This window comes from Gobio gobio (assembly GCF_949357685.1).
Source record: "Gobio gobio genome assembly, chromosome: 21".
NCBI lineage: Eukaryota > Metazoa > Chordata > Actinopteri > Cypriniformes > Gobionidae > Gobio > Gobio gobio.
This window is the reverse complement of record NC_137117.1, coordinates 36461428-36475232: the sequence shown is the minus strand read 5'-3', so window position 1 is coordinate 36475232 and position 13805 is coordinate 36461428. Positions and strand designations below refer to the sequence as shown.

General features: G+C 42.8%; 1 protein-coding gene across 1 annotated transcript in view; it reads left to right on the top strand.

The window, feature by feature from the left end:
* The window catches only part of pkp1a (plakophilin 1a), a 50468-nt gene extending 37679 nt beyond the window's left edge, over positions 1 to 12789 (top strand). Inside the window, exons 11-14 of the mRNA XM_079802962.1 lie at positions 4795 to 4981; positions 5140 to 5224; positions 8609 to 8698; positions 8776 to 12789. Coding sequence (XP_079659088.1) covers positions 4795 to 4981; positions 5140 to 5224; positions 8609 to 8689 — 353 coding nt within the window. The 3' untranslated portion in view covers positions 8690 to 8698; positions 8776 to 12789. The remainder of the gene's footprint in view (positions 1 to 4794; positions 4982 to 5139; positions 5225 to 8608; positions 8699 to 8775) is intronic.
* Positions 12790 to 13805: the final 1016 nt, after the last annotated feature.

Sequence of the window (13805 nt, the reverse complement as noted above, 5' to 3'; positions counted from 1 at the left end):
GCAGGCAGAACACAGGAAACCAGGCTAGGATCAAAACACAGAGTAAGACTAGAACAGACTAAGAACACGGTTGGCTCCGTAAAGAAGCTATCAGCTAAACAGCAACATGTGCTAACAATACTCTGCAATCAGTGAGCTTGTGCATCAGTGTTTTATAGTCCTTGTGATTGAATACAGGTGTGGAACTAATTAGGAGCAATGAAACCTGGGAAATGTAGTCCAGGGTAACATGTAACTGTGTGCAGTGAAAAAGTCTTAATGGTGACCTCTGGTGGTGGGTAGATGGAAACGGCAGGCATAGGATATGTTACAGAACCCCCCTCCAAGGAGCGGCTTCCAGACGCGAAACAGAACAGGAGAAGGGACGGAGGGCCAGGACCATGTGGTGGGAGTAAGACTGAAGACAGAGTCAGATCAGGAAGCCAAGGCGGAGTAGGTTGAGCAAGAGGCCAGGACGAAGCAGGCTGGACAGACGACCAGGGCCAGGACGAAGCGGGCTGGACAGACGACCAGGATGAAGCGGGCTGGACAGACGACCAGGGCCAGGACGAAGCATGCTGGACAGACAACCAGGGCCAGGACGAAGCGGGCTGGACAGACGGCCAGGGCCAGGACAAAGCGGGCTGGACAGACGACCAGGGCCAGGACGAAGCGGGCTGGACAGACGACCAGGGCCAGGACGAAGCGGGCTGGACAGGTGACCATAGCAGAACAAGCTGGGTTGAAGACCACCAGAGTATGCAAGTGAACCACCACGGTGGCCCAGATGGATAAGGGACCCATGGTAAAGACTGAAACCTAAGGAAAACTGAGACATAAAACACAGACAATGTATCCACGGCCCCAAGGACCGAGACAGGAAATGCAATGAGTTCAATCAGAATCTCTTTGGGAGTGACTGGATGAACGGAGAGTTCAAAATCGGGTTTATGAATGGAAACTAGGCAGATAGGTGGTTCAAAATCAGACTTGATGGGGAAAACAGAATGGGGAAACAATTCAGAATCACAAGCATTGATTGAAACTAGACCGGCTGACAAATCACACATTGGATCATTGAAGGAAATTGGACTTGCAGAAAATTCAGAGACAGATTCATTATAGGCAGATATTTCGAAATGGAGTGTGTTGATAGGAACTGAATAACTAGACTGCTCAAAACTAAAAACATTGACTGAAACTGGCAAGACAGATAGTTCAAAATCAGACACATTTGAGAGAACTGGATGGGTAGACAGTTCATAATTAGACTCATGGGTAGGAACAGGATAGTCAGATAAGACATTTGTGGAATCTTCGGTTATGACAAAGCTACTGGAACCGACAGGAAACTCCTGTACCATTTCTAGGGTTGTGACAGGACTAGCAGGACAGAAAAACGGTTCATTTAGGACCTCTGTGGTCAGTTCATGAAGGTACAATAATTCATTGACTGTCTGCTTGGCTGGTTCAGAACAGGATGACAGTTCATAGATGGCCTTTGTGGCCGGGTCAAGACAGGTTGACAGTTCATAAACAGCCTCTGAAGCGGTTTCAGGACAGGACAACAAGGGTTCAGAAATGGTCTCCATGGCTGGTCTAGGACATGACAAGAGTTCATAGTCGGCCTCCAGAGCTGGTTCACAACAGAATGAAAGTTCAGAGACAGCCTCTGCGGGTGGGTCGATACAGGACAAAATTTCACAAACGGCCTCCGTTGCCAATTCAAAACAAGACGAGAATTCATTGCTATACGTCACCACTGCGCCAGGAGCTGAAGCGAATACCATCTCATAAGATTCTGCAGCATCTGCCGCCACCTCTGGATATTCAGCAGTGGTATACGAAGCCCAGATACACCATAAAGCGATCCCCATCATGGGGAGCGCTGCCGACAGGGGAATAAGTTCAGGAGCAGGAGGGCTAGAATGAATCGGTTCGGGGATCCCAGCGGTGCGTACTGATGCCAGCGGTGGATCCTCCACGCTGGATGCCAACCTTTGACGCATAACGGTTTCCCCTGACAGATCAGATGAGGGTTCTGAGGTGGCAGACCTGCCGTGAGGAGGCTCTGGAAGGTCTGCGGAGACGACACGAGACTCTGGAAGGTCTGCTGAGACGACACGAGACTCTGGAAGGTCTGCTGAGACGACACGAGACTCTGGAAGGTCTGCTGAGACGACACGAGACTCTGGAAGGTCTGCTGAGACGACACGAGACTCTGGAAGGTCTGCTGAGACGACACGAGACTCTGGAAGGTCTGCTGAGACGACACGAGACTCTGGAAGGTCTGCTGAGACGACACGAGACTCTGGAAGGTCTGCTGAGACGACACGAGACTCTGGAAGGTCTGCTGAGACGACACGAGACTCTGGAAGGTCTGCTGAGACGACACGAGACTCTGGAAGGTCTGCTGAGACGACACGAGACTCTGGAAGGTCTGCTGAGACGACACGAGACTCTGGAAGGTCTGCTGAGACGACACGAGACTCTGGAAGGTCTGCTGAGACGACACGAGACTCTGGAAGGTCTGCTGAGACGACACGAGACTCTGGAAGGTCTGCTGAGACGACACGAGACTCTGGAAGGTCTGCTGAGACGACACGAGACTCTGGAAGGTCTGCTGAGACGACACGAGACTCTGGAAGGTCTGCTGAGACGACACGAGACTCTGGAAGGTCTGCTGAGACGACACGAGACTCTGGAAGGTCTGCTGAGACGACACGAGACTCTGGAAGGTCTGCTGAGACGACACGAGACTCTGGAAGGTCTGCTGAGACGTGAGGAGGCTCTGCGACCCCCACAGTGAAAAAAGAGCCAGTTATCAGTAGAGCATAATCCAGAAAATGACTGAGCGATGTACGAGGACCCTCATGGATTAATCGAGACTTTAAGGGTGGATTTATGCCTTCACAGAAGAAGTCAATGAGAACACAATCAGGCAGATCAGAAAAATATGCTAAATCCAAATACTCCTGAATATATACCTCTAGCGGTCGCATACCCTGTTCTAGGGCCAATAACTGTCTTGCAAGGTTCATACCTGACCAGTGTTCTTTAGAGAAGTCGCTGGATCCTCGGGTGGCAGAGTATTCTGTTACGGAGGGACTGAGATGAGAGGCGTGCGGATCCATATGCAAAGCTTTTATTAAAGATGTGTCAATAACAGACAGGGCTCAAACCAAGGCAAACAGGCATGATATGGACAAGACAAAGAGCATTCCAGGGACAGGCAAGGGTCATCAACCAGATAACTTCATCCAGGGGACAAGGCAAGAGGATAATCTGACTTCCAGGCTAAGGTCCAGGCGAGAGGCAAACAGTATCCAAACAGGGCAAGACAAATAGAGATAATCAAAGGCGAGCAAGAGTCCAGGGCAGGCAGAGAGCAGGCAGAACACAGGAAACCAGGCTAGGATCAAAACACAGAGTAAGACTAGAACAGACTAAGAACACGGTTGGCTCCGTAAAGAAGCTATCAGCTAAACAGCAACATGTGCTAACAATACTCTGCAATCAGTGAGCTTGTGCATCAGTGTTTTATAGTCCTTGTGATTGAATACAGGTGTGGAACTAATTAGGAGCAATGAAACCTGGGAAATGTAGTCCAGGGTAACATGTAACTGTGTGCAGTGAAAAAGTCTTAATGGTGACCTCTGGTGGTGGGTAGATGGAAACGGCAGGCATAGGATATGTTACAGATACGCGTTCTTCCGATCATTAATTAGAATGGCCAAGTCGCGTTTCATATTGACAGAGGAATACGCTCAGTTTATTAAATAGCCTACGTCTTAGTTTATTAAATACGCTTAGTTTATTTAATATTAATTATAAATGTATTAAATGTCTCTTGCAAACTATGAAGGGACAATGAATCAATACACTGACATGGTAATGCCAGACAGATACTTTGTTTGTACAGTCCTACCGTAATTTTGTCACTCCTAGACGTACGTCTGGCGTCAGGGGGGAAACGTTTACCTCGATGAAGGAAAGTCATTGTCTCACCAGGCTATGTTTCACGAGACCGGCGAGATGCTTCCACAGGGCGGGAGATACGCGGCGTGATTGGCAGCTTTGACACCAAATGGATATACGTGAAAATCAGATGACATGATTTCACAACTTTTCATTGGCCATTTAGATATGTGAAGCATACTGTATACGGAAATGAACCTGGACATTCAATCCGTCGAAAAATCTCAAAATCGGCAAAATGGACATACGTGGTTTTCATCGGACAGCGACGATATATTGTATTTTCCACGAAAACCAGTCAGTATCTGGTGTGACCACCATTTGCCTCACGCAGTGCAACACATCTCCTTCGCAAAGAGTTGATCAGGTTGTTGATTGTGGCCTGTGGAATGTTGGTCCACTCCTCTTCAATGGCTGATCATTTCTTCATTTCGCTTAAATATGATTATAGACCTATTCATTTCTGATAATTCCAGGTTGCTATGTTTGCGCAGGTTGTTTACGCATCTAACTCGTTGATGTCATTCCCTCAACATATGACTTTACATCGCATGGCCACGACATAATGATGTTGTTACCTCGACAAAATGATCTCAAGGCCATGACTTGCCACGCTAAAAGCAAGTGAATCGTACATATGACATGTTAGAGTGATATTACTTATTTTTTTGTTTTGTTTAATACAAGCAATATAGAGGTAAGTCATATCGAGGCCAGCTTACTTATTATATGTTGTCTTCCTCCAATAGAAAAAAGCCAAAGCATTAAAACTTGCACGCCAACTTAAACATTGCAGCATTTTCATGTTGTTGTTGTTGTTGTCGTCGTCAACCACAGCCAAGGATGTTCTTCCCAAAGTCAGCTCCATGCTCTCGGCTGTGACCCCGAAGATGATTGACTCGGACAGCTCCATCGCCACGGCGTGCCGCGTGATGCACACACTCATGCTGGCAGAGCCTGACGCTGGCAAGAAGCTGTTGAACTCCAAACTCATCGACTCTCTGACCTCACTGAGTTCAAATATGTAAGTGTTTCCAAAGGAAAATACACGTATGACAGTGAAACGATGGCATAAATGACAAATGACTCTGTTGTGTGATATTCACCCATGAATAAGAGGTACTCTAAAAGAATGTGATGTGTATTAGCAGATAGCCTTCTGAGTTTCTCTCTTGCTTGCAGGTTATTCGACACAGCCAGAAGACCTGCTGCAGTTCTTCTCTGGAGTATGTGGGGACAGAAAGATTTCCAGAATGTGCTGAAAAAGGTAAAGCAATATACATGCAATACATATCAATTTCTTATAATAATTATAAGACATTATAATAAAAAGTGCATATGCATATATTGAAAATATATTGTTTAATTGTGTTGTATTTATAAATGTATCCTAATTAATTATTATTTATTGGTATATCATTCAATTAGAATATTTAATTGTGCTCATTTCCCCTAGCCTGGCGTGGCCATACTCAATTCTAGTCAGAATATGAGTCTGGTACCGCTCCATTGAGCTTTGAATATGGGGCGTGTTTCAACCGAGCCAGGAAAGACCACAATTGGATAGACCCACAACCAATCAGAGCAACGGAGCGACGCGTAACGTTAGTTGTCAAATGTCAACAGAACTCAACTGCACTGTGTTGCCAAGTCCGTGTTTTTCTCCATATCCGCGGGTTGAAGCGACCCCAATTATGTGATTATATAAACCCAGGAATGCGAATTTTAGCAGGCAACCTTGCCAAAATAACATATTTTGCCAACCAAACGCCATTTTTTTCCGGAGAACCCCCCGGAAAGTTATTGTTTTGGGCTATAGTTTTGAGTAGCAATTGTGCGCGACATTGCAAAAACACTTGGAAACCCTGTCTGCACGCACGCTGGATTAAGTAACGTTACAAGAAAAAGATGAGTGTAAACGATCTTTGCCAGTAATAAAATAATTTAAGGATACACAGAGTACTTACTAACACGATCATCGTTTCTGAGAGAAATAGTGAAGGTGAATGCATATACGAACAAGTTCTCCGTTTAGGATTAGAACAAATTGAACCCAAGAGCCTTCGATGACGTGGATGATCATCATCGTCTAAAGCCCGCCCTGACAATTTCATTGGTCCGAACAGTTTCTGTTCGGGCATAATTACTCCTCTATGGAGCGAGTCCAGACCAAATTGCCCGAGCAAACATTTTTGTGGGCGGGGCTAAATTCGACTGGCATCCAGGCTACATTTCCCCTATTTTTACTTTTAAATCACATTTACCGTCCTCTAATGCACATTTAAATCTAATCTACAAAAAAAAATAATAATAATAATTTAAATGCAACATGATTGTTTTTAATTTGCTGGAATATAATGCATACAATGCTTATGAATATATTATATATATTGCATAAATGCTCATTTATTTATATGATTGAATAATTGTTTTATTTATTCTTTGCATTTTGGCATTTTTATCATGCTCCCTCAATTCTCATTAGTGTCAAATTAAATTCTCGTCAACATATGACTTATATAAATTGTAAAATATTAATGCATTATGTTGTCAAAATAAATAATATTTGAATATAAAGATAATGGAAGCAATGTCTGATTAAAAGAAGGGTGTGGAAGGGTGTGTACACGCATGTGGCGCTTTATTTTCTTTCTTTCTTTTTTTTTTTCTGCTTTGAGGTTAAAAAAAATCCCCAGGCTACGTTCCATCTTTTTGTCTGCATGTTGGTTTACACATCAAATAAGACTCTCGCTGGCTTGCACAAACACACACTACACACTACACACTCTTCCAGGCCCCGACTTGTACTCCACCCAACCCTGGAAGAGGTTAAAAAGGAGAAGAAAGGAATCCAGGGAGACGAGTTCATTCTCTGCCTGTTGGTTTTTGAAGGGCATAGGCAGGGCAGACACCTTATTACACAATGCACTGCTCCCAGAGTCAGCCCTCCGACTCCCACTCATATGCACACCAAAACATGTAAATGTATATACCACACAAATTAGACAAGCGCTTCTGGGTCTTGTAGGCTAGACTCCTCCTCAGCATTTAATGCTTGAAAGTGAGCGTGGCTTTCCGCCCCTGCGGTCATAGCACAAAAATACTATTGTAATTCATTTTGGAAAAATACTTTATATTAAAAATCTTTATATTAACGATGCTCTCAAAATACTTCAATGTTTATATACACCGATCGGGCATAACATTATGACCACTGACAGGTGAAGTGAATAACACGGATTATCTCTTCATCACGGCACCTGTTAGTGGGTGGGATATATTAGGCAGCAAGGGAACATTTTGTCCTCAAAGTGGATGTGTTAGAAGCAGGAAAAATTGTTTGACGAGGGCCAAATTGTGATGGCTAGACAACTGGATTAGAGCATCTCCAAAACTGCAGCTCTTGTGGGGTGTTCCCGGTCTGCAGTGGTCGGTCTCTATCAAAAGTGCTCCAGTGAAGGAACAGTGGTGAACTGGCGACAGGGTCATGGGCGGCCAAGGCTCATTGATGCACGTGGGGAGCAAAGGCTGGCCCGTGTGGTCTGATCAAACAGACGAGCTACTGGAGCTCAAATTGTTCAAGAAGTTAATGCTGGTTCTGATAGAAATGTGTCAGAATACACAGAGCATCTCAGTTTGTTGCATATGGGGCGGCATAGCCGCAGACCAGTCAGGGTGCCCATGCTGACCCCTGTCCACCGCCGAAAGCTCCAACAGTGGGCATGTGAGCATCAGAGCTGGACCACGGAGCAATGGAAGAAGGTGGCCTGGTCTGACGAATCACGTTTTCTGATTTGAGGAGCACAACAGCGAGTTTGAGGTGTTGACTTGACCTCCAAATTTCCCAGATCTCAATCCAATCGAGCATCTGTGGGATGTGCTGAACAAACAAGTCTGATCCATGGAGGCCCCACCTCGCAACTGACAGGACTTAAAGGATCTGCTGCTAACATCTTGGTGCCAGATACCACAGCACACCTTCAGGGGTCTAGTGGAGTCCACGCCTCGACGGGTCAGGGCTGTTTTGGCAGCAAAAGGGGGACATTTTTATATCAACATTTATGACTAGGTTTATATTTCTCCATCAGTTTTATTTCGATTATGCCTTTCGCAATGCTTAATGGGATTGTAGTTGTTTTCCTCACTAAAGCTGTTACAGTCTTTTGTCTGGTTTTCAAATACTTTTTTGCCTCAAATCAAGTTTTGTGCTGTGATTCACCAAGTAGCTGGTTAGATCGCTTTAACGAAGACTGTTAAAGTCCCTATGAATGGAAAAACTCATGGAACCATACTAGGACGCGCCTTCTGATTGAGAAGCATTTAATTTGTATTTTACAAGATGTCCCAACTTTTCTGGAATGGTGTTGTACCAACTGTGGTTGTTGCGAATATTACGTTCACCCATCTCATTCCTGCACGTCAGCCAAGCCGTAGTGAAAGGTTCAGTTCCACCACGGCTGACTTCAGCATAACTGCCATGAACCTCAAGAGCTCAGACAGGCATGTGTGAACACGTGATTATCAAGCGGTGATTCACAGCAGAACCACGACATGCATTCGCTTCGGAGAACTTGCACTCTGTTAATTGTGATGGTCTTTTGAAAGGACAACAATACTCCATTTATAGTTTTGACCTTTAATTCTTTTGCAGAAAGGGATGGACAAGGACACGTTCATAAACCCCGTCACTGCTGCGGCGTACAAGTTAGCAACATCCCCGTACGGAAAGTGAGAGATGGAGGTGGGTTTGATTTTCTTTTAGTGCTTTGATTCGGACACCTTTCAAACTCTTTCTTTAATTTCATTTTTCAATTTCAGTTTTGCAGTTTAGGTCTCCTGGAAGCCACCGAGAGAGTAGCTGGATTTGGGAATACTTTCCTGCCTACAAATATCGCAAGGTGTTATGGGTATAGATTTACTGGAAAACGCCACGCCATGTGACTCCAAACCCAAATTATATTATTCAGTGGAACCAGAGGGCTGTCAAGTGCCACAATCGCAAAATGATCATAAAAGCGTCCACATGACTCGTGCACTCTATTCCAGGTGTTTTGTGTGATACCGAAAATAAAAGGGATAGTTCACCCTCAAATAATTTACTCAACCATTTGATGTTCCAAACATGTATGACTTACTTTCTTCTGTGGAATGCCAAAGATGATATTTTGGTTCCCATTGATTTCCATTGTATTTTTTTGTATTTTTCGATGGGAACCAACACTACAGAAAAATAAAGTGGTCTGTATATGAGTGAACAATCCCTTTAGGTTTCTTTAAGTATCCCTTTCCAGGTCTTTTCAGTGAAGCAGTTTTGTAAACCGCTTGAGTTTTGAATGAATTCATCGAGATCTGGAATTTAGCTCACAAGTCACATGGACTGTTTTTATACTTAAATTATGCTTTTCTATCATTTTTGAGCTTGACATCCCCAAATTGTGTAAATAATTTCCATTCCATGGTGCTCTCTCTCTCTCTCTCTCTCTCTCTCTCTCTGGGATTAATGAATGTTTCATCTTGTCACTTTCTGTTCTGCTAGTACAGGCCTGTTTAATGGCTGATACACAGATGTGCACATTTATCATGGGAAACAGTTCTTACACTTAGGTTTGACAAACTTGCACTACTGGTCCTGCAGAGTAATAATTCTACTCTTCTTCATATGCCGCTTTCCTGCTCCTCCTGTGTTGTATATGCAAACACGCTGGGCATATTGGTCAAATAAGCAATATTTTACAACATCATACTGTACACACTGGGTAAAGCTTTTGTGTTTTGCTGCAACAAGGCCTGAAAAGTTGTTCGATTCTAAATAGGCTTTTATAGCAGTCAAAACTTTCTGTATAATTGCTGTATTATCACTTTTTATCTTCTGTGTAAGAACCAAAAATGTATTCAGACACCTTCAACATTTTCTCACATTATCACCGTTTATTCGCTATAGTTCAGAAAATGGTAATACAATGTGACAAGTTAAACTGTGTCAGAACATATTTAAATACACAATTAGATCATACCAATTTAGGTCAACCAATTACCAAGCAATGCTTAAAGGTGCTGTATGTAAGTTTTTGACTGTACATAAAATATCATAGCATGTTTCCTAAATATCTGCGAACATAAAGATCACATACTCGTTTCTCTGAAAAACAAATGCTACAGCCAGTTATTCTACTTTGAAATGTGCGTTCCGTGTGGGAATGTCTGTTTTTGTTTTGGTCTGTGCCATACCGCATGCCGCCACCCAATAGTATTTCCACACCACAATTTGCCAGTTGGCGGAAAACATCGCATATTGCTGCCATTGAAGCCAGCAAACAAACTGAGTCAGAGATCGCAGATTCTACCCAGCCTAAAAAGCCTCGGCATCCATCTAAAAATCTCTATGAATGGAGGCACATTAAAACGTGGATGAATCAACTTTCACTGTGTAAGGCCCCGATCAGTCAGAAATAGTTTTTCAGTTTTGTGTGTGGCGCGCTGCGGTTTTGTTAATGTTGCTAGGCAACCCCCGAATCAGATGTCCTGTCAGTCTAATCAAGGAAACGCTCCCCACAACGGACGGCCCGCCTCTCCATTCATTTGATTGGACAATGGGGGAAAAACGTGAATGACGTCAGGCGCTTTTCTGCTCAGAGTTGATTTTTTTTTTTTTTACTTAATGCGCTCAGAACGCTCCTTCAAAAACGTGAGGTGCCCAGGGCACGCATAACGCTCACTCACTGCCGACAGAAAACTATTTAAAGGTGTCATGAACTGGCTTTTTAATTTTTTTATACTGTTGTCTGAGGTCAACTTATGACGTTTGCGTGGTTTTTACATTCAAAAACATCATAATGAATAAGTAATAGGCTATTTTCTACCCTGGTTTTGAAACACTCGGATTTAATGGGCGTGCCGCACTGAACACTTGGAAGTAAACGCCCACGGCTAGGATTGGATAAGATTTGCATATTTAATGAGCTTCAGCTACCATCTGTCCCAGGAATCGTCTGGGGGAAATGCTCGGAGGACTCGCAAAATATCAAATTAACACAATGATTAAATCACACACACACTCTCGCGGACACACACACACACACACACACACACACTCACTCACTCGCGCGGACACACACACACTCACACTCGCGTGGACACACACTCACTCACTCGTGCCGACACACACACTCACTCACGCGGGCGGACAAACACTCACTCATACACACACTCACTCACTCGTGTCGCGCGGACACACACACTTGCGCGGACGCGGAGACAAACACTCGCGCCTGGCCCATAACATTACAAGTCCGATCACGAGTGAACCAATTCAATAACACCTTCTCCACCCTGTGACAGCTGCTAAGGTATGTAATCAATAGATTTCAAACGATCTGTAATGTTATGCAAAACTAACACTTGTTTTAGCCTACTCACATAAGTGTGTGTTCAGAAGGAAGCTTATGCAGGGACGATCCTTAGCTCACGAGTCGGTGGGCGGGGCTACAGAAGCAAATTTATCTGTAGAGGCGGAGTCTAGGTCCTATTACGTAAGAGATCCACACATTCTGAGAGCTCTCGTTTGCTGGGCCTGGTGTCAATAAAAGCTTTTCTTTTCAGCCCTGAAACTTAAAGGATATTCTTATATTACCATGACCTTTTATATATCAAAAGCTCAAGGGAAAGTTGATTTCTCAATTCATCACCCCTTTAAAAAAGGCGCCTCTCACTCCAAAAACGCATTCTGTCTCATCGCCTTCCATTGTCAGTTGCGCTCGTTCCTGTTGCGTGTGCTCAATCTGGCAACCCGCGTGAGCGTCGAGTCTGAGGAGGAGGGGGCGGGGCAAACAATATTTTGGATTTGGACTGCAGTACCTATTTCAACCACTAGCTGTCATTCTTACATACAGCACCTTTCATTTTGTTCTGTCTGTGGGGTAAAAGGTCGCATTAGCAATTTAAAAAAAAATAAGGAAGCAAAATCTGGTCAGGTCAAAGTGTCGCAATAATTTTGGTCACAAATTTTGATCAATTTTACTGGTAGAATTTCTGAGTATAATATGTCACAGTTTACTGTATTTTGCTATCCTCACTTACATAAATGAACTATAGTGTCCTGCACCCACTAGTAAACAATTATATCTGGTGTCTGAATAATTTTTGCGACTTTTAACCACTTTTCTTTTTATTTTATATCTCACAATTCACAATTATGAGGAAAAAAATATTGTGCGATTAAAAAGTTGCAATTAACTTTTTTTCCCCTTTTTTATGGCGGAAACAAGCTAACGAGAAAAAAAAAAAAAACTTTACTACTAAGACTAAGCCCAGTTTAGTGGTATATGTTCTGCTTTACAGTGTGTACCATCTTGGCAGTGTAAAGATGACTTTGGACTTTTGGGTATGGGTTCATTTTTGGAGAGGTAATGCTAGATGCATTGCATTTCAATGGGAAATACACTTTTTTTTACTGCTCTATTTGGAAATCTGCAATAATATTATCATTTGTCAATTGGCCACAGAAGGCAATAAATGCAAGGTGAACTGTTTTCAAGATATATTTTTGATTTCCATCCCTTTTTAAAGCCAGACTTGCCTTTTGTGTTTGCTCAATGCGTGTGATATTGTATTTTGTGAATATTATTTTTGTATTTGACTTTAGTTGGCTGGATTGTGTTTTTCTCTGCTTATGGGGAAATGTCTAGATCGTTTCATTATGTTGTCAAAAATAATAAATGGAGACAGACAAACCTATAAATGATATTTTTGTAATAAAATATTGAATATGGCTGTGTAAAATTACATTAAATTGCATTTAAATCTGTATTTCTCAAATAAAAGTGCAAACCAACAAGAAATGTTTTATGGTATGTTGCCTTTCTAAGTGTGTATGTTACACATAAAATCATGACATTTATAGTTGGTTACAAATTGTCAATTATTTACAGTATAAGCATATTCTGTCAAAGGAATTATGGGTAACACTAGTAAATAAGTACTTACAAATCTTATACAAACTATTAGTTTCCAAAATTGCCCCCTATACCCTTAAATAGGGCACTATTTGAGGGGACAACAATTTGTAGTGGTGTCCGAAACCATAGTGGACGTTATTGAGTGCACTCATTCTATCCCACAATGCACTGCAATAACGAGTGTACAGCCGATGTACACACAACGGCTGTCCCAATTCACTCACTCGTTTTCATTCACTCCTTCAAGTGAACTGTATTAGTGGACTAATGTAGGGAATAGTGATTGAGGGTTTAGGGGGCGATTTCGGTTTCAGCTTCAGTGTCCGAATTCACTCACTCCTTCAAGTGTTTTTAATGATGGTTAAAACGTGTGTGTGTTCATGGTTTTATATCCCAGTAGAACCTGAATGCTAACTCATGGGGACTGGTGTTAATGTGGGGACCTAAATTGAGGTCCCATGAGGAAACAAGCTTATAAATCATAGTTTTTTTTTTTTTTTTTAACTGCAGAAGTTTTGTGATGGGTAGCTTTAGGGGTAGGGTTAGTCTAACGGGAGAGAATATAGAGTTTGTACAGTATAAAAAACATTATGTTTATGGAGAGTCCCCACAAAGATAGCGAACCAGACGTGTGTGTGAGAGCGAGAGCGTGTCTGTGTGCGTGTATGAGAGAGTGTGTATGTTTGTGTGCAGGTGTCTGTGCGTGCGAGTGTGTGTGCTTATCATTTTGTACACATTTTAATGTTGAATACGGCACACTAAATATTAATGCAATTACTGTCTTATAAAGGTTGGAACAAAGCACATAATGGCATTTTCCGATGAACTATTTACTCCTATAACAAGTGAACAATTTACTACAAGCTAATTAAACAATAATAATTATGTTAATTA